Source organism: Macrotis lagotis, chromosome 7 (assembly GCF_037893015.1).
Source record: "Macrotis lagotis isolate mMagLag1 chromosome 7, bilby.v1.9.chrom.fasta, whole genome shotgun sequence".
NCBI lineage: Eukaryota > Metazoa > Chordata > Mammalia > Peramelemorphia > Peramelidae > Macrotis > Macrotis lagotis.
In genome coordinates, this window is record NC_133664.1 from 37,806,064 (window position 1) to 37,827,485 (window position 21,422).

The following is a 21,422-nucleotide window of genomic DNA, read 5'->3' on the forward strand; positions in this document are numbered from 1 at the left end:
CGGTTCTTTCCAAGCCAGGGGACTGTGACAGAATGCAGGCCCCTCGTCCTTCATTCCTCCTCTCCAAGTCCCTGAATCGGATTTTTTGTAGAGTTTGACAGGCCCGGAGTAATTTGCTTATGGATAGCCTGTGATATAACAAACAGCCAGATGAGGGAAGAGTCTAGGGAGCTGTGAATAAGGAGCTGAATAATTGACAGAGCTCAAGGCCAGGGCTTTGAGAAACAAGGATCCCTTATGCCGTCCGTCCATCCACCACCAGGACAGTCGGAATGCCAGCTTCTGGGATGTCACGGCCAAGCCACTACGTCTTGAACTTTCCAGAAGGGATCAAGGAGTGCTTTGCCCTTTGCCCCTCAAATGTCCACCGACTGGAGAAGGCCATGGGGGGGGGGGGGTTCCAATGACTAAAGAGACTGGAGCCGGCTCTTGTGTCTCAGGCTCCAGTCCGTCCACTCCTGGAATTCTGACTCATAGCTGGGAGGAGAGGACGAGTGCTCGGGGGGAAGAAGACTACGTGGACGCACATCCCAACCGGAGCTCCTTGGGGCCTCTTCAGCACTCAGTAATAACAGTGAGCGACTTTCTATAGAGATTTCAGGTTTGTAGAGCCTTTGACTTAGACGATTTGATATATATTTCAACCCAGAGAGGGTTGGTGAAGATTCTTGAACCCTCCCTCTACATTATCTTGTTTAGTAACCAGATCAACGCCATTGAGTTTAATTCTTCCTTTTTTTAAAAAAATGTTTTTATTTGTTCTTAATTACACGTAAAGACAATTTTAACACTTTTCAAAATAATTTCTGAGTTCCAAATTCCCTTCCTCTCTGCCCATTCCCCTTTGAGAAGGCAAGCTATCTGATGTTTATACATCTGCAGTCAGATAAAACGTTTCCCTATTAGCCATGTGGAAAAAAGAAAGAAAGAAAGAAAGAAAGAAAGAAAGAAAGAAAGAGAAAAAAACAGCAGAAAAAAACAGAGAAAAATAAAAAAGTAGGCTTCAATCTGCATTTAGATTCCCAGAATGATCATTTCTAGGCTGATGACTCCCGGATTATTTCTAGCCCCATCTCTCCCCTGAGCTTCAGTCTCTCATCAACAACTGTTTATTGGTTGCCTAGGCAGCACGGGGGCACAGTGGGTAGGGCACTAGGTCTGGAGTTAAGAAGCCATGAGCTCAAATCTGGTTTTGAATGCTTCCTAGCCACTGACCCTGGGCAAGTCACTTCACCTCTGTCTGCCTCAATTACCTCAACTGCAAAATGGTTCTGATAATAGCAGGTCCCTCCCAGAGCTGTGAGTTATTTAGAACAGTGACTTGCATAGTAGGCACTTCATAAAACGTTGTTTCCATACTTCTTACAAAACATTTCAGAGACAACAAAAATGCAACCCACCCAAAACTGAGCTCATTAACTCATTAACTCCAAACTCCCATATTTCTGTCAAAAGTATTACCATGCTTCCAACCTCAAAAGTTCATAACCTCATTATCACCCTCCCTTACCCCAGAGATTCACTCAGTGGCCCCATCTTTTCTTAATTTAAAGTCCATTTTTCCTATGAACAAAAATCTGCTTTCACTCCTTGACTCATTGCAAAAGCAAGTGAAAAAAATAAAACACCTATTAGAACAATGGATAGACAAGCAAAATAAATTGCTATATTCACTCTGTTCAGAAAGTGTCTCAGTCTGCCTTCTGCAAGAAAACTTTTCTTATTCCCTGTTCCCCTCGAACGTTCAAGCCCTCCCTCCCAATCCCAATCCCTCACTCCCATCCTAAACTACTTTGTATGTACATATATATATATATATATATATATATATATATATATATATATATATTTCACTTTATGTAAATTAAAATATGAGCTCCTGGCTTAGTAGGAATTGTTTTGTTCTTTGTACTTGCAACCCCAACGCCTGGTGCAGTATCTTTTATAGAGAAGATACCTCATAAATGCTTGTTGATATGTTCATTTTATAGATGAGGAAACTGAAGCTGAGTGAGGTGAAGGGATCTGCACAGGATCTCACCATAGCATTTGAACTCAGGGCTTCCTGGGTCCAAGACCAGGCCTCTATCCATCATGGCCACCTTCATTTCTCTGAATCTTCATTTTTCTCATCTGTGAAATGATGAGGTTGTCTCTCATCACATTCAATTTGAATCAGTGTATACCATGGCAACAATGTGAAGCCTGGCAAACTGCCTTCTGTGGGGGGTGGGAGGAGGGAAGTAAGATTAGGGGAAAAGTGGTAAAACTCAAAATAAATAAAATCTTTAATAAAAATTTTTTTAAAAAAGAAATGATGCGGGCCAGTTAAATGGTGCAGTGGATAAAGCACCGGCCCTGGAGTCAGGAGTACCTGGGTTCAAATCTGACCTCAGACACTTAATAATTACCTGGCTGTGTGGCCTTGGGCAAGCCACTTAACCCCGTTTGCCTTGCAAAAACCTAAAAAAAAAATGATGAGGTTGTTCTGGATGAGTTCTAAAGACATTGGGTCACAGATGTAAGCAGGACGGATGAGGAAAGTGAGCCCAGGGAAGACAAGGGACTTGCCCAGGGTCACACAGCCAGTAAGTAGAAGAGCCAGCATTCTAACCTGGGACTTCAAATCCAGCGTTCTACCCACTCTGCTACTAAAATCTTTGAGCTCCCCAGAGGAGTTATGATGATAAGGCAACCCATCTATGAGTCTCAGGTCTCAAAGTTTATTTTTTTAATTTTTTTTCAAGGTTTATTTCTGTTCTCACATAAATGGGACAACAACTCAAGTAGGCTAGTACCCCAGAAGGAACAGGGGACTCAGAGTGAGGGTAATTAGGGGAAGGGTCTTCAAAAATCTCCAAGAGCTATATGCCTGTGAGCTGTCTGTCCAGCACAATGGGGAGAATCATCACTATGGCTGAGACATCCCTTGGCAGAAGGTCCGTGAAACCTCTTGACGGTTTTCAAAAAACCCTTCCTCACTGTAGCCCTGACTCTCAAAAGACTCCTGTACTACACTAATGACATAGTCTCTCAGAACCAATTTACTCTTACCCTGCACACAATTCTAATATATCTAGTATATTTTCTCAGTCAGAACTGATCAAAGGAAGCAAATAATAAGCCGAGGGAGAGTCTGTCCTCAGGCACACAGACCACAGTGGGAAAGGAGAGACGACAGGGAAACAAAAGAACAAGAGGAAAGTCAGAAAATATATTTGTATAAAGTCACAAGACATCATTTAGTAGGTGAGCAAATACCTCAAGGAACTTCTCTCCATAAGCCCCAGGAGCATGACTAAATCATAACAGAATAATAATTAATGTTGCTAATGATAAACCTGAAACGTTGAGAGAAGGCACAATTACAACTTCAGAGAATTTGGGGAGCTGAAGGACACCTTGGAGAGCATCTAATCCAACTACCTTTTTTAAAGAAAGGAAAAAAATCTAATGTTTAACATATTCACTTTAGGCAGAGATATTCATAAATATATTTTGGATTTTTCTGCAAAAGGATTTAAACATAACTTGTGGTATTTAAAGGGGTATATGATTCTTGGCTATTTGGAAAGATTAAGGATCCAAAATGACTCACCCTTTGATATTTCCAAGTAGCCAGGGTCTTAGCTGTTCTGTCTGGTGGTGATGATGATGACGACAATGGTGATGTTGATAATGGTGGTGGTGATGGGGGTGGTGGTGATGGGGGGTGGTGGTGGCAGTGAATTAATCAGGAATCAGTTAAGAGGACCTGGCCAACCAAGGTGAGGACTGCAGACCCAAGAGCTAAATTAACCAGCACCACCGTGGGACAGTTTCAGGAAAGGTGACATAACTAATGTTTCAGCAGTTGTCACTGAAAGTAGAATGAGATCTGCATTATCTCTGATCTCTCAAAAAGTTCATGATGGAGTTTTCTGGGACAGAGGGGGGAAAAAAAGAAAGATTGAAGAAATCTGTGCCTCCAGGCAGTGTAGAGTCCTTTTTTTAACTGCTTTTTTTTCCTAAATGGATTTAAGAACGATTTTTTTTTGGTGGGGGGGGGGTAAAAGACATAATGTTCCTTGTACTATTTACTGGCCAGTCTAAAATAACCATAATTAATAATCACTGAACTCTACCTTTTATAATGTAGATTTTTTTCACAGCTCTTTTAGCCAAGGCATGACCAGATGACCAGGGAGTTGATAATGTTCACCTATAGTTTGTAGAGGTGACATTATTACTTATAAACCACTTCCCATCTAGAAGGAAAAAGAGCACAAGGGAAAGTGCAGGGTTTGAGGTCAGAAGGCCTGAGTTCAAATCCTGGCACTGTCACCTGCTGTTGCTAAATTATTTGGGGCAAGTCATTCACTTTCTCTTGGTCTCAGTTTCCCCTTTTATAAAAATGGGGGAAAAGAAGGCCTCAGAGCTCTAAATCTGTAATCCAGTGCTTTGGAGTTGAGTTTGAATCCTAACTCTTACCCTGGCTAACTCTGTGACCCTCATTCCTGATGCTACAATTTTTCATCTGTGAAATGGGGAGAATAGCATCTATCTTACAAGAGAGGCTCAAGTGAAATGCAATGTTTCTTTTTTTCTTCTTTCTTTTTTTTAATCGGTATTTTGTTTCATTTTCCCAATTACACATTATGGAAGTTTGCATATTTATGTGCCACATTTTCCAAGCCCCCTCGCCTTGGCAGTGAACAGTCTGGTGAAAGTTGTTAAACCTTTGTGTTTAAAATATGCATATATTAGTCATGTTGTGTATGAAGAATTAGGACAAAGGAAAAGAAAGAAAACCATGGAATAGGAAGGAAAAACATAAAAGAAATTTTTAAAAAGTGACCATAGTATGCTTTTAGATTCTGTAGGATTTTTGCCCCTCTGGAGTGGATGGTGTTGTCCATAGCCATACTCCAAACTACTGGGAGGAGCTGCGTCCATCTTAGTCTGTCAGCTCAGTGTTACGGTGCTGTCTTGGTTCTGCTCCCTTCACCTGGCATCAGGTTCTGTAGTTCATCCCAAGCTTCTCTAGAGTCTGACCATTCATGGTTTCTTACAGAGCAATAGTATTCCGTAACATGCCTATATCATCAATTGGTCAGTCATTCCCCAATGGCTGGACCATCCCCTCAAATTCCAATTCTTTGCTACCACAAAAGGAGCTGCTATCAATATTTTGGAGCACGTGGGCCTTTTCCCATTTTCTGTGATTTCTTCTGGATATAGACCTAGAATTGGAATTGCTGGGTCAAAGGGAATGAACAGTTTTATTGCTCTTGGGGCAGAGTTCCATATTGCTCTCCAGAAAGGTTGGATCCGCTCACAACTCCACCAGCAAGGCATCCATGTCCCAATCCTCCCCGACCTCTCCATGGTTGATCATCTTCCCTTTTTCTCATCTTGGTCAATCTGATGGGAGTGTGGGTGACTGCTTCTCAAACTCCTGCCCTGCCTGCATTGTGCTAGCTGGGGACGTAGAAATGACAAGATGAAGCCTCCTGGTGCAGGTTAGATACCAGATAAGAGATCAGACACATGACCCCCCATTTGGGGGGAGGGGGAGAACACTAATTACTGAGGAGAAGCCTCCTGTAGGAGGTGCCTGCTGAGCTGAGCCCAGAGGGAAGGCCAGACTCTCAAGACGAGAGGCCCTGGAGAACATAGAATGGAGGCAAGGGGAGGGCAATAAAGGTAGGCTCGGAGCAATGGAGCCAGATCTGGTCCTGGAGCCAGGAAGACCTGAGTTCCAATTCCCTCAGCCACTTACTAGCTGTGTGACCCTCAGCGAATCACATAACCTCTCTCTGCCTCAGTTTCCTCACCTGGGAAACAGAGATATTGTTAAGAGGGTCAGGTCTATTTAAAATGCTAGCTGTCCGGCCGGGCGCTGATGGCACCTATGAAGTGATTGGCAGGCCTTCATGGGTGCCATCGTGGCTGCCCGGTGCCACTGAGCTTCAGGAAATGTAAGGGCCCGAAGCAGGCGCCACTCACACCAGCCTTCCTGGCCAGGAGGGTGGCCAGGCTCTCCCCAGGGATGGCCGGGGGGCTGGGGGGGCGGCGCCCAGGGCTGAGCCCGGCAGGTGCCGGCCTTTCCAGGCTCGCCGGTCAGACGAACTTGGCCTTCCCTCCGGGGGGGGGGCCTTCTCCGGCCCCTCCGGCCGTCGCCCCGCCCCCTGGTGCATCCGGCCCCAGGACAGGCTCAGCCGGGCTGGGGAGAGGCGGCTCTGGGCTGGCCCCGGACGGACCGCCGGCCTCCGGGCACTGCAAGCTCCCGCTGGCCGCCGCAGCTGCCCCAGAGTCGGGCAGCAGCCGCCGCTGACCGGGGCTGCGATCCCGGGCGCCCCCGCCCCGGCCGGCCCGGCGCCCGAGGTCCACTATGGCCAGCCCGTCCTTCAAGCCGGCTCAGCTCGTCACCCTCTCGGGGCTCCTCTACTACTCCACCTGCCTGGGTGAGCGGGGGGCAAGGGAGCCGCTGTCCGGACCTCGGGGGGCTCCTTGCGGCTCCGGGGGGCAGGCCCTCAGGCACCCTCCTGTGCGGCTCCTGTCGGGGTGCGGGTGGGATCCTCTGGGGGCGCGCGTGTGTGCGTGTGTGTGTGTGTGTGTGTGTGTGTGTGTGTGTGTGCGTGTGTCTCTGTGTCTGTGTCTGTGCGTGTGTGTGCGCGCCTCTGGGGTCCCTGACAGCGCCCCCCAGCTTGCTCAGCCCTCTTCAGGCTCCCCTCGGATTGAGGCCGAAGCCGCCTGGGACCGAGCCGCAGCCCCTCGCCGCAGCCCCCTCCCCTCAGGAAACCCTGGGACCCGGCCCCGGGGGGCTCTGCAGCCTTCTGATCTCCCCGGGACTAGCCCGGCTCCCTGCGCCCCCCAATCCTACAGAAGCCGCCGCTGGCAGGGGCCAGGAAGCCGGGCGGGCCCGTGGAGACGCTTCTCTGATCTTCCTTGCGGGTGTCCCCCAAGCCCCGGGGGCCCTCACTGGAGGGGGGGCAGCCTGTAGGGCCAGGGGGGGCCCGAGGGCGACCGGAGCCCCTGCAGCCCCCCGGCTGCGCGCCGCCCCTGCCTGCACCTTTCCTGGCGCGGCTCCCAGCCCTGCCCCCTCCCCGTGGCCCCACGGGCGTCCAGCTTGTGCATCGGGGCCCCCGGGCAAAGGGCCGGATGGGGACCCCCGAAGTCCTTGGGGGCTGGCGGCTCCGCAGTCTCCCCCCGCCCCACCGGCCCCGAATTGCTCCTGGCTCCCCTGGCCGGAGCCAGCCCAGGCCCACGCACGGGGCTGGGCGTGCCGGACCGCGGCTCTGCCCGCTGGCCGGGCTCGGTGGGCATCCGTGCAGCCCTGAACCTTTGGGCACGGAAGGAGCCCGGGGGTCTCCTCAAAAGCCCTTGTTCTGAGGCTCGGAGGGCCAGAAGAGGGGCGCCCTGGCGCCCCTGCCTTCGGCCCACTCTCCGGTGCCCGATCCTTTCACAACCTGTTGCTCAGTTTCTCCTGCTGTTCCCTGGGCCGCGGGAAGGTTCTTAAAACTGGTCGCAAACCCGAGAAGCGAGGAAATGCAGGAATTCCTGGCATTTCTCACCACTTGGGCAGGGGCTTCTGTAGCTCCGGGGCGTGTTGGGCAATTCGAACTCCCTCCCCAATGGGGGGTGGGAGCGGGGAGGCAGGTGCGCGCCCTGGGACTGAGACTCCTTTGCAGGGGAGCCAGACTATCCGGGCTCTCCTTTGTATTGTTCCTCGTCATTTCTGGATCAGCCACTACCCGCGTGTCCCTGAGCAAGTCACTTCACCGCTGCCTGCCTCAGTTTCCTCATCTGTCAAATGAGGGGCAGGGCCCTTCTGGGGCTCAATCCGGGGATCCCTTGTTGGCTGTTTCCATGCCAACGTGCTATCTGGGGGCTCCGGGAGTGGGAGCAGCAGGCAGCGGGGGCTGGGGGCGGCCAGCCAGATCCCCTGCAGACAGAACCCACTTGAAACCCTGATCTCACTCGCCAGGGCAGCCTTGTTTTCAGCCGTGTCCACCTGGTGGAAATATTCCGAGCTGGAACGAGCCGTAAATAAACCGGACCGTGCTAAAAACAAACAGCTCCATGGAGTCGGCCTGGGCAGAAATAGCCTGGGATTGCCCAAGGAAAGGGATGCAAGCAGCCTGGGCAGGGAGGGGCTGCAGGCCGGCCCCAGCACGAAGGGGCCCCCTCTGTCGGGCCGGGGCGGGGGGCAGGGACAGCGCCGCTTCGCTTTGCAGACTGCACTCTCCTGGGGCAGCCCAGGTGGGAGAACCAAGTCACAGTGATTTGTTTGCCATTGGCCCTTCCATTAGTGGGTAAGGAAGGAGGCAGGACTCAGAGGCTATATATGGACTGGAAAATCGATAAATTGCAGCAAATGCAAATAGCCCCACTAATCTGCCCCTTCTCAGATGCTCCCCCTCCTTATTCCTGGGCTTTCCAGTAGCACCACTCAAAATTGCCCCCTCTGGCCTCAGCTGTTAGCTCCCACTTACCTCTCCTCCCTCTCCCAGGGGAAGAGTTCTGGTCATTACAGGAAGTAATGACCAAGGGGAGCTGGGGTGCCTTACAAGGGGGCCTAGCTTTCTGACCTGTGGCCTGCCTCACCCTGTTGTCTCCCACTTCTAGAAAGAACCCTCCCTTCTGCACCTCCCATAGCAACCAGGCAAAGCATCCATTTAGGAAGGGAAGCTAAAGAAAACTGGAGGAGCTAGATAATTGGACATAATGTCGATTATAATTCTTATATCTGAGAATCTTTTCTGCATAATTGCTCTAAGGCAACATACTTAGGGGAAATGAATGCTCAGGTCAGAGGCCTTGAGGTCAAATCTCAGTCTCTTATTATCAGAGTGACCCTGGACCAGACACTTCCTCAGTTTCCTCACTGGTTAAAGTTAGACTAGTCCTCTTTTTTCCCCCAACTGATGTTTTTATTTTTCCAATTATATGTTGTGAAAGTTTTTCAACATTCATCCACATGCATATGCATATTTTAAGCTAATAATTTCCTTCCACCTTCCCTTCCCACCCCCTTCCCCTCAGTGGTGAAGTCTGCTGAACATTGAATATGCACATTTGTGTTTAACATGTTTCCAGATGAGTCACTTTCTGTATTTATGAGGAATTAGGATAAAGGGGAAAGAAAAGAAAACATCAGATAAGAAAGAAGTACATTTTTTTTGTTTTATTTTGTTTTGTTTTTCTTCTTCTGGATGTGGAAAGCATTGTCCATAGCAGGTCTCTTAGGGTTTAGACCAGATCCTGTGGAGAATCCTGTTCTGACCTGAGGCTGCAGTAAGGGTGAAAGTGAAAAGAGTGGGTTGTTTGGAGAGTGAAAAGCACCCGGAGGGTGGAGTCAGGAGATCCAATCAATTAGTCAATCAATCAATCAATAAATAAATAAACTTTTATTAAGTGCTAATGTGCCAGGCGGGTATTGTGCTAAGTGGTTGGGGATACAAAGAGAAGTAAAAGATAGGCCTGCCTTTCAGGAGTTCACAAACTCACAGGGGAAACAACATGCAGACAAATATGTGCAAACTGGATACATAGAGGATAAATTGTAAACACAGGCATACCTTGGAGATACTGAGATTTTGGCAATATAGCTATTATCACAATAGAACTAGTCACACAAATATTTTTTCCCAATGCATATAAAAGTTTTGCTTACACTATGCTGTAGTCTAATAAGTGTGCAAGAGTATTCTGTCTAAAAAAATATTTAATTTAAAAATATCTTATTGCTAAAAAATGCTGTCATCTGAGCCTTCGGTAAATTGCATTTTGATTCTGACAAATAAGTGACTTGGATCCAGGTCATTGGCTGCAGACTCATCAGGATGGTGATGGCTGAAGGCTGGGATGGCTGTGGCATTTTCTTAAAATAAGACAACAGAGAAGTTTGCTCCATTGATTGACTCTTCTTTTCATATGAACCCTTAGAGATCATCGTAGGGTTGTTAACTGGACTAATTTCAAAATTGTTGTTTATCAAGGAATAGGGAGACCCCAGGAGAGGGAAAGAGATGGAGAATGGCTAGTGACTGGAGCAGTCAGAATATATACAACATTTGTTGATGAAGTTTATTTTCATATGGGTATGGTTTGTGGTATGCCAAAACAATTACAATCAGGGATCACTGATCATGGATCACCATAACATATAATAATACTTTAAAAGTTTGAAATATTGTGAAAATTACCAAAATTAGATACAGAAACATGAAATGAGCACATACTGTTGGAAGGAATGGCACCAGTAGTTTTGCTCCATGAAGATTTTCTGCAAACCTTCAATTTATAAAAACACAGCATCTGTAAAGGGCAATAAGGTAAAGCACAATAAAATGAGGTTTGCTTGTAATTTACAGAGGGAATGTATTAGAACTTTTTAAATTTTTATTGTAATTACATGTAAAGATAGTTTTCAAGATTCAGTTTTTGTAAGATTTTGAGTTCTGAAATTGAGGAAATGCCTATCAGTTGGTGAGTAAATGAATAAATTATTGTATATGAATAGGAATGATAGGAAATCATGAGCAGCCAGATTTCAGAAAACTCTGAAAAGACTTACATGAGTTGATACTGACTGAAATGAGCAGTACCAGGAGAAAATTGTACATATTAACAGTAATATACTTAGCTCTTCTCAGCAGTTAGTAATCAAGGACAAATCCTAAAAGACTTATGTGGGAAAACGACATCCATGGGCTGATAGTGGCTGGCACAGTGGATAGAGCACTGGTCCTGGAGTCAGGGGGACCTGAGTTCAAAACCAGTCTCAGACACATAATAATTGCCTAACTGTGTGACTTTGGGCAAATCATTTGACCCCACTGCCTTAAATAAATAATTAAAAAAAGGAAAATGACATCCACATCTAGTGAAAAAAACTTTGAAGTCTGAATGCAGACCAAAGCATACTATGTTCATTTTTAAAAAACTTCTTTTGTTATTCTTTCTTTTCTATGTTTTTCCTCTTTAGTTCTATTTCTTTTTTTCACAGCATGACTAATATGGAAATATGTTCAACATGATTATACTTGTACAACCAATATCAGATTACTTGCTGCCATAAGGAGGAGGGAGGGAAGGGCAGGTGGGAGAAAAACATGGAAGTCAAAAGCTTACAAAAAAGTTGAGTGTTGAAAACTATCTTTGCATGTAATTGGAAAAAATAAATTAGAAATAACAAAAAAAGATTTTGAATTCCATATTTTTCTCCCTCCCTCTCATCCCTCCCCCCCTTTCCCATGAAAGCAAGTAATCTGATATAGGTTGTTCATGCACAATTATATTAAAAATATTTCTATAGTGGTGTGTGGGATAAAAATCCACTTAAAAATAAGTGCTGAGAGACTCCATTGAACAAAAAGAAAAAAAATTATTTTGACTTTTTAGAAAGAAAAAGGGTGAAACTGCAAATCTCACCAAGGTAGTGGAGATCAGGGAGCTGCACCCTAGCAAGATGACATGGCGTAGCACAATTTCCCCTCCCTAGCCCCCTCTCTTCCAAGCCAATTGGTTGGGTCTTTGGAGTTATAATCTTTATGCTTAACCAAGAGAAGAATAAAATGTTTTCATTAAATATTACCTCATCATCCAGATGATGAGAATATCAAAAAAGATTTTTAATGACCTCCTATGTCTATCCAAATGAAATAATGTCTGAGTTTGCAAGGTCTTCTAAGAAAAGTCTACTATCCTCTTAGTCAGTAAAAATAGTCTTATCATCAAACAAGAGGCTTATGAGCTTCTTTGGAATGCAAAGTTTTTCCATGGGAAGAGTCTACTCTCTGTGTCAGTAAAAATAGTCTTATCAAAACTTAGGAGAGTGAGCCACCTGTTTGGAATACAAAGGCCTTTCTTCTAATAATAGTTTGTTTTTTCTTTAATATTTCTTAACTCTGAGAAGACTTCACCAGGAATACTAACCTTAAAAAGGTTTTATTGAGAATAACCCACTCAGGGGCGGCGGGAGTCTGGAGTCCCTGAGTTCAAATCTGACCTCAGACACTTAATAATTACTGACTGTGTGGCCTTGGGCAAGCCACTGAACCCTGTTTGCCTTGCAAAAAACCTAAAAAAAGAAAAAAAAAAGAATAATCCACTCAGTAGTCATGTTGTGAAAGAAGAATAAGAAATAAAGGGGGGGGGGAGAATCCTTGGGAAAGGGGAATAAAGAGAGATCAAGTTTTTAAAACTGAAAATCTCTGCTTCGGTCTGCATTCAGACTCCATAGGTTTTCCTTCTGGATGTGGCCGACATTTTCCATCACAAGTCTTTTAGAATTGTCTTCGATTATTGGACTGCTGAGAAGAGTCAAGTCTGCCACAGTTGCTCATCACAAAATGTGACTGTTAGGGAATGCAATTAGAATTCAGAGGGTTGGTGGATGCTTTCTGCAGAAGGTAGGGTTTTAGGTACTTGAGGGAAGCAAAGGAAGGCAGTAGGTAGAGTTAAGCAAGGAGAGCATTTCAGGCAGGGGGGGACAGGCAGAGAAAATACCCAGAGCCAAGAATTAGAGAGGCTTATTCATGAAACAGCCAAGAGGCCGATGCTGCTGGATCAAAGGGGACATGTTGGAGAGTCAGGTTAAGAAGACTGGAAAAGAGAAAAATACCCTAACAGCAACCTGGGGGTGATGATCCACCCTGCTGGACTTGCTCATCCCTTCAGTGCCACAACCAGGGACAGTTGTGAGCTATCTGCAATCCAGTATCCAGAAAAAGAACTATGGACTTTGAACAAAGACCAAAAACGATTACAGTCAAATTAGGGGGGAAAGCATTGTATTATTATGTAATTTTGCTATCTCATACTTCATATTTCTTCCTTAAAGATATGATTTCTCTCTCATCCCATTCAACTGAGATCAATGAAAACAATGTAAAGACTAATAGAGTGTCTTCTGTGGGGGTGGGGTGGGGGAGGGAAACAAGATTAGGGGGAAAAACTGTAAAACTCAAAATAAATAAAATCTTTCTTAAAAAAAAAAAGGAGAAAGACTGAAAAAGGAGGAGGGGGGGCCGATATCAAGGGCTTCGACTGCCAAGGTCAGCATTTTGCATTTGATCCCGGAGGCAATAGGGAGCCACTGAGTTAAAAGGGTGATAGGCTAGACCTGTTCTTTAGGAAAATAATTTTGACAGCAGAGTGGAGGATGAAGTGGAGTGGGGAAAGCCTTGGGGCCGGCAGACACCCCAGGAGCTAGGGCACTAGTCCAGCTCTAAAGGGCTGAAGGGAGATGGGCGTCGGGGAGAGAGATGGGGACTGAGGAGGGGGCGCCGGGAGCTGAGGAAGCGAACGTGATGGGGGGTGGGGGTGACAGGAACCGGGGGGGGGGGTGAAACTGGCCAGAGACGCCGTGGAGGTGAACTTGACGGGCCCCACACGTGCACGGCGTGAAAACGCCGGGGAGGCTCAGGCAATGAGTGAGGGTCGGGTCGCCGGTGTCTCCCGCCCCTTTCCAAAGGGGCCAAGCAGCGTGGAAAAGACTGGAAGGTCCAATTCTGTTTTACATGGTGTATCCGGATCGTGGTGCGCGCCCTCCCTGGTTTGTGCTCCAGGAGGAGGGGAGACCCCCCTAAAACACAGGCTCCATGGCGCCCTGTCCAGGCCTTCTGCCACCCCCACCCCTTTTCTGATTCCGTCCCCCTCATTCCCATGACTGGGCCAAGCCATCAGAACCGCAGCCTCAAACACCCCGGCCCGTGACCGGCAATGGCAGGTCCACACAGTCCATCTGCCAGTGCCAGCAGCTGTACCTGCTCCCTGCCCGCTCTTCTCACCCACCCTCCCCCTCTGCCACGCTCTGCCAGGGACCTTCTTGCTGTGGGAGGGCACATCTTTGCTCTGGTCTTGCTATCCCTTCAGCCTGCTACCCCTCCTCCCAAGAGCCCCACAAGGCCTTTGTGCTCACTGGACAAGGTGGCAGAAGTGTGCCTTTCTGCCTTTGTCACTCTGTGTGTGTGTGTGTGTGTGTGTGTGTGTGTGTGTGTGTGTGTGTGTGTGTGTGTGTGTGTGTGTGTGTGTGTGTGTGTATTTGTATGTGTGTGTCTTGCGTCTTCAATGTTATCACAAAACAATACCCATGTTCCCCAAAGCATGGGGTTTTCTGGCCTTAAATATAAGTGCATTTATGAAAAATACTTTTTTTTGAAAGTGAACTTTATTATTACTATTATTACAATGATTTTGTTATAAGAGTAAACAACCCCCCCCAAAAAAGATGAAAAACTTCAAGAACAGTGAGAGAGAGAGAGAGAGAGTACTTCAGCCTGTGTTCAGACTCCAATGGCTCTGTCTCTGGGGTGAGTTGCTTTCTTTATCATAAGTCCACCAGAGAAGTTGCTTCAATATTTTCCCCAAAATTGCTCTTACTAGCAGTACCTGCACTCTCTTCCTCCCCACTCTCATTTATTCTATTCTCTCTCTCTCCTTTTATCCTGGCCCTGTCCAAAAGTGTGTTGAATCTGAGTACCCTCTCCCTCGTTCTTTCCTCTCTTCTGCCACTTCTTCCCCCTTCCCTCCCCGCCATTCCCCCTTCTCCCATCCCTTTCTTCTCATTTTTTCTTTAGGGAAAGATAGATTTCCTCACTCTATTAAGTGTGTATGTTATTTCCTCCCTGAGCCATTTCTGATGAGAATGAAGGCTCACTCATTCCCCCTTGCCTTCCCCAGTTCCACTCCATTGCAAAAGCTTTTTCTTGACTCTTATGTGAAATTTCTGCTTCTTCTTCCTCTCCTTTCCCTTCCTCCCAGTACTTTCCCTTATCACCCATTGACTCCATCTTTTTACTCTATTATGCCATTATATTCTGCTCCTTCCTGTGCCCTGTCTATATATGCTTCTTCTAGCAGCTCTTATAAATGAGAAAGTTCACATGAGTTCTCAGTATCTTCTTCCCCTGCAGGAATACAAGCAGTTCACCATCATCAAACTCCTCCTAGTTAGTCCTTCTCATCCACCCTCTCTATGGTTCACCCGAGTCCCGTACTTGGAGATCAGACTTTATGAAAAATAATATTAAGAAATGTTCTTTGTTTTGTGTCCCAGGATCCAGTCCTGTTCCAGATATATGCCTACCTTTGTGATCCTTAGTCCCACCTATTAAAGAGTCCTTCTCAGGACTCTTACCCTTGTGCCATGGACCCTTTGCTTCAATCTGCTGAAGCTGGTGGACTCCTCAGAATCTTGTTTTCACATTTTTCCTCTCTCCAAAGTCACTTGAATCTATTCAAGTTAAGAACCCCTACCTTAAGTCCTAGTTCAGATACTGTGTCCTCCTTCCCATTCCCTAATCTGCCCCACTGGAAGGGACCCTTCTTCCCTCCTCTGAACTTTGTATTTGAACCATTGATGTTGCCTAGACCGCCGTGTCCTGGTATTGTTTTGTTCAGCACTTAGCCCTGCCAAGTTTTAAACAATTCAATATAGTGCCTGCACATAGTAGGCACTTGGTAACAGTTTGTTGTTTGGGTTTGTAGTCAGGAGAGAATGTTGGAGTGTGCCATTTAGTGGCTGTATGACTGTAGATAAGCTGCCAAGCTTCTTTAAGCCTCAGTTTCCCCATATGTTAAATGGGGAATGCTTTGTTAGTCTTTAAATACTGTGAGTTGCCAACTTCATTATTATTGCTATAAACTCCTTGATGCTGTTCTTTGAGTTTTTAATTTTTTTGCATATGTTTAATAAATATTTCTTGGGAATAGAATTAGCACATAATGACCAAATTGATCAGTTTATATTTTGTTTGTTTTGTAAGGCAATGGGGTTAAGTGACTTGCCCAAGGCCACACAGCTAGGTAATTATTAAGTGTCTGAGGCCAGATTTGAACTCAGGTACTCCTGACTCCAGGGCTGGTGCTCTATCCACTGTACCACCCAGCCACCTCTGATCAGTATATATTTTAAATCTCTTATTCGAACCTAGGCAGGTTTATGAAACATTTTCATAGGGATGGTCTGATCCCAAGGGATCAAAATCCAATGAAATCAGGCCCCCTGATGACTATAAGAAGGGAGACAGGTTTTCCTAGGATGTCTGCACTGCCTGTTGTCAGCATGGGACCCTGCCTCTAATCCTTCTTCCCTACACCCTAGCACTGAGTGACAATTTTCTTTGCACAGCCCTCCCCGGTTTGGAAGAAAAGAAACGAGGTAGTCAGAAAGGATGCTGCCTGTTGACCCCGCCTCCTCCACCAATGTTTCCACCACCATTTTTCAGAGGGGACGGGAGTTCTGTGAGTATCTTGGAACTTATATGAGGAGGAACATCTGCAGGATTCCTCCACAGACCCAAAGCTCTCTGTTCCTAATGCCTTTTCTGGATCAGTATAAAGCTATTGCTATCTCAGTTCTTCAGATTGCCCTTGAAAGTAGATGTGATCCAGAGGTTTGAGGGTTGGCTTATTTCTCCTTGGGATTAGAGATTTTGGGGAGGGGGGACTTCCTGTTTAGGATAACAACTGTGGCAGGAAATTTCTTCTCATTTGTCTTTCTGAATTGGAAAAAGTCATTAGTGTCTGTCTGTGGTGGGTGGGGGGGATACCTCTGAGAAGAAGTCAAGTCTATCCATAGCTTCCATTTTCTAAGCTTCTATCAGCTTTCCCTCAGAAATAGAATTGCCTCTCTTTCCTTTTTTTCTGCCTTAAATAACTATTGACCAGTAAAATTCTCTTATTGCCTAAATATATCAGCCATTTTAGGGAGGCAGAGGATACTGATTCAGCCCATTCCCTTGTCTCCCATTCTTGTTGTCTGGGGCCTCCATCTGAGGGTAGGGTACTTTAGAAAAGGAATATATAACCATAGAGATGTGTGTGTGCCCCCCCCCTTCTTGGGGCTCTCAGGCCATCCAAGGAAGCTCTTAGATTCGACATGAGGGGACACTCCAACAAGCTCCCTAACTTGTTTAAAAAAGTTTTCTCTCAATGAACAAACATTGATTTTCTTTCTCTCTCCTGACCCCTTCCTGCCAATGGGGAAAAAAATGAAAACCATATATGCATAGTTAGAGCTTCCTAACTTCTCTAGAAGTTGCCATTGGCCAGCTAAGGAACACAAAAAGATGGCAGAATGTATGGCAGCTGAAGGCTAGAAACCAGCAAGGGAATGGCGAATTCTGGAGCAGGACCATTTAATGAGCGGATGATCATGTCATTTGTTCACTGACTCTAACCGTTCAATCTGTATGTTTTCTGTTGAAGCTTCTGGCCCCAGATATGCCAGACTTCTTTCTAGAGCTACAGACAACCCAGTCCCCATGTGTTCAAGAAGCCCTTGGTCCCCCTGGGCCGCCAGGCCCTCAGGTTAGTATCATCTTTTGAGTCCTCTCATAGCATTTTTTTTTTTATAGAAAACACTAAGATACATTCAATGAAATAAAATTCAACAAATATTTATTAAGTTCTTCTGTGCCCAGGATTACTATGTAGCTCCTAGGATACAATTCTAAAATGAAAGTGGTTCCTGCTTTCAAGCATTTGCATTTCCCTTAACATTTTATTTTATTTATTTTGGGGGGGCGGTTGCAAGGCAATGGGGTTAAATGACTTGCCCAAGGTCACCTAGCTAAGTAATTAAGTATCAGAGGTCCGATTTGAACTCAGATCCTCCTGACTCTAAGGCAGGTACTCTACCCACTGTACCACTTAATTACCCCACATTTTATTTTTTTAAAATAGATTATTTTGATACTTCCTTATTTTGTACCTACAATTCTACCATCCAGGCCATGGTGACTGACTTTAATTCAGTTCAACTTAGTTTGCAAGGTAATGGGGGATATAGGGATAAAACAAAACAGCTCCTGCTTTCAAGGAGTTTGCATTGAAAAGGAAAGGTTGATAGGTGTACAGATAAGACTAAGGTGAAGTAGGGAGTGCTGGCTCTAAGAAGAGATCAAGACAAAATACTTAAGGAAAATTTGAGGAAGGAGGGGATCTTTTCCGTGGACAGAGTCAGGAAAAGCTACAGTGAGGGAGGGGAGCCTTACAGGCCTGAGGTTGAGGGGGACAAGTTATTCTGTTTGAACAAAAAGTAAATGCCCTTTCTTGATTTTTCCCAGTGCTTCAGATCAGGGAGATGGCAGAAGCAATAGTAGGGAGGTGGATTGAGAGCTGGAGGTCAGGGGTACAACCCTCCAGCTCCTCAGGACCCTCCTGAGAATTAGCATCCAGGATCCTTCCCCAGAAAACCCCTGGAATGGCTAGAGGAATGTGTAGGGAGACGCTTGAGGGCAAGACCAGTTTCCTTTTTGTCATTGTAGTCTTAGTATTTTATACCTGCCAAGCGCTTGTTAACCCCCCTGCCCCATCTCTCCACATTCATTCTCTCAGAGCTTTGGGGCCCAGACCTTTTGGACCCAACTTGTGAGTGGTTATTTTTTTTTGGCAAGGCAATGGGCTTAAGTGACTTGTCCAAGGCCACACAGTGGCTCCACACACAATTATTAAGTGTCTGAGGTCAAATTTGAACTCAGGTCCTCCTGACTCCAGAGCCCGCTACCTAGCCGCCCCAAGTGGTTATTTTTTTAATTGCTATTCTTTTCGAGATACCAGAGGAAGATATCCATTTTGAGTCCAGGAAAATGGACCTTTGGCCTTGGGTTCCTGCTTTCACAATTGAACATTAAAGAGTCCAGCACATCTTCCTCCTGTGAGCACAGAGACAACCCCAGAGCCACAGAGATCCTCCCTAGGCCAGCCTGGCGATGAATGCTGCAGTGTATACATGTTTTCATGTGAATGCAGGAAGCACTTTTATTGTGAACATGAATCATATCACGACATAGCAGGAAAGGCTGGACTTGGGTTCCAGTCTCAACTCTGAGGTGCATTGTCTGCATGACCCCGGGCAAGCCAAATCAGCCAGCATTTACTGTCTCCTGTGGATCAGCTTCAGACAAGACAGGGCTGGGGGGCTGGGGGGCGTCTCAGAGGGAGGAGAAGGCACCCACATGAAGAACTGTACAAGATGAGATGTTAGCTGGGACTTGGAGGGATAGGCCAGGATAGCCAGGGCAGAGAGGAGGGAGAGGGTTTCTGCCCTGGGAGATAGCCAAGACCAAGAGACGGGGCTGCGGCTGTGGATGGGCCAGGAAGAAGGTCAGTGTCACTGAACAGAAGACCAGGTGGCGGGGAGGAAGGTCTAAGAAGACTGGAAAGATAGGAAGGGGCCAGTTTTGCAGGGCTTTAAAAGCCAAAACGATTTTATATTTGCTCCTAGAGCAAGTAGGGCGATGCTGGGGTTTATTGACTAGGGAGTGACCCAGTAGCTACCTAACCTTTCTGAACTTCAGTTTCCTCATCGGTAAAATGGGGCTCAGAGAAATCAAACACTGGGTTCCTCATCAGGTTGTTGGGCCGGCTGTCCTGAGAATGCCACAGATGGGGGAAAGGGTTCTTTTAATCAACTGAATCTCAGAATGTGCTAGAACCTGTAATGTGAGTGAAAGAAAATCTGGACCTTGCACCCATATAAAAGAAAACATAGATCATTTTTCAAACCTGAAGCTGGCATGAAGGAAAACACAAATATTTCTAGAAGCCCTAGCTCACATAAAAGAAACCAGAGAGTGTTCTTGAGCCTTGCTCTGGTTCTATGAGTCTAGAATGCCATCCTTGTGAGAAGAAAGGGAAGCTATTCTACTGCTAAGGAATGAAATGAAAGTCCCCCCAAAGAAATGTGGGGGTGAGGGGGGAAGGGTCCCCTCTGTCATCTGGACCAAACCTCCTCAATCCCATGATTTAGAGAGGATTTCTGGTCAGCAGGGTATGCTGAAGCTCTCAGCTCTGTGGCTGGGGACCCCCACCCCCAAATCTGGAGACTTGAACGAGCAATTTGCTGAGTGAGGCTCCCCCAGACAGACCTGGTAGGAAATAGCTCTCTCCCTCCCAAGGGTGATTAGATAGGGTAGTATTGCTCACTCTGCAGGATTCCTCAACTCTGAGCCAGAGCTTGCCCCAGCTCCGGGGCTGACCCAGGGAAAACGGTGCCAGATTTTCTTGGACAGTCCCTCCTGTATGAAGAATCCATTTATAGATGAGGCAAGGAAGAGGAAGGTCACTGAGGCTGCTGCTGGTTAGGTTGGGCCTGGGGAACCCCAAGAAGGCAGCTTGTGCTGTAAGCACAGCCTGGGCAGTTTGGGGCTGTAGCCATGCTCCCTCATTTTGGGAAATAAGGTCATTTTTGCTTCTCCAAAAGTTCTGACCAAGTGCCCAGAGGTATTCCCCATGTGACGGACAAACTTCAGAGTCCAGAAAGGAAAGAAAACCATGGAGGAGTCTCTGAAGCTTCAGGAAGTTGGAGTTAAGAGCAGGAAATCTCTGGGGACGGCCAGTATGTGGTCTTGAAAAAAACAAAGTCCAGAATGGAATCGGAAGACAGGCCCAGAGAGGAGGGGGAGAAGGAGGAGGAGGAGGAGGAAGAGGGGGAGGAGGAGGAAAGAATTTGTTCTCTAGGAGTTGGGAGGTGTTTCCTGGAGCCACAGGTCTGGCCTAGAAAGCACCAGCCAGTAACAAGCCAGGTCATGGTTCCAGATTGCGAAGATGGCATCAAGCCCAAACCCCTAATTTTGCAAAGGAAGAAACTGAGTTGACTCACCTCACCTCTAATACACATAGAGAACAACAAAGCAGAGATTCTGATTCCGATCCTGGGCTCTTTCCAATATCCCTTGGGGTTTAACCATGCCAGGGCCAGTTTTATCTTTGCTTTGGTAGAGAAAGTGTCCATGGGTGATTTCATTCCCTGAAACGAATGAGGTTCTCTCCTCCATAAGCATGGTGGGACATGAAGCTGTGCGGGGAAAGATCCTCCACACTGTTCAACTTTATTTTCTTCATCACATAGGGTCCTCCAGGGACTTCTGGAGTGAGAGGACCGAAAGGGGAAAAAGTAAGTACTGACCTTTCCTTCAGCCTAGGGAGGTGTGTGTGTGTGTGTGTGTGTGTGTGTGTGTGTGTGTGTGTGTGTGTGTGTGTGTGTATCTGTGAGTTTGGTCCTTTAAGGGTAGTAAGACATTGAGATGTTACCAAGGGAGGCTTCAAAGTCTTCTCTAGAGATGTAAACTGTATTACAGCAAATGAGCACCCAGCCTTCTGCCCCAGAATATGGAGTAAGCTGGGTTGGGCAAAATTGAACAGACAATCTGGGAATAATGACAGATGGGAACCAGGCAAAAGGAAGGCAGGTTGCTACAGAGATTCTTGTGCCACCACATGTGGCGCACAAGATTTAAAGCCCTATTTCTACCTAGCGGCATCCTGCTGAAGGGCAGAGGGCAGGGGCAGACTATGGCCCTGAGGGGTCCCTTGCTAGGGCTTCTTATTGGCCTTTCATCTGGTACCATTGAAATCCCTGGCAGATTAGGAGAGGCTTGGACTGAGGAGCCTTGGGCAGGGCTGCTTCATCTCTCTGGAACCAAGGC

General features: G+C 46.5%; 1 protein-coding gene across 2 annotated transcripts in view; it reads left to right on the forward strand.

Annotated features, from left to right (window-relative positions):
- The window catches only part of COLQ (collagen like tail subunit of asymmetric acetylcholinesterase), a 73,707-nt gene that overhangs the window by 21,973 nt on the left and 30,312 nt on the right, over positions 1 to 21,422 (forward strand). The window contains exons 1-4 of one of the 2 annotated variants that reach the window (XM_074195772.1): positions 6,346 to 6,446; positions 16,121 to 16,233; positions 17,200 to 17,301; positions 20,846 to 20,890. In XM_074195772.1, the coding sequence (XP_074051873.1) occupies positions 6,374 to 6,446; positions 16,121 to 16,233; positions 17,200 to 17,301; positions 20,846 to 20,890 (333 nt within the window). In that variant the 5' untranslated portion in view covers positions 6,346 to 6,373. Of the gene's footprint in view, positions 1 to 6,345; positions 6,447 to 16,120; positions 16,234 to 17,199; positions 17,302 to 20,845; positions 20,891 to 21,422 lie in introns of those variants that run through there. The other variant, XM_074195771.1, reaches the window with a different exon arrangement.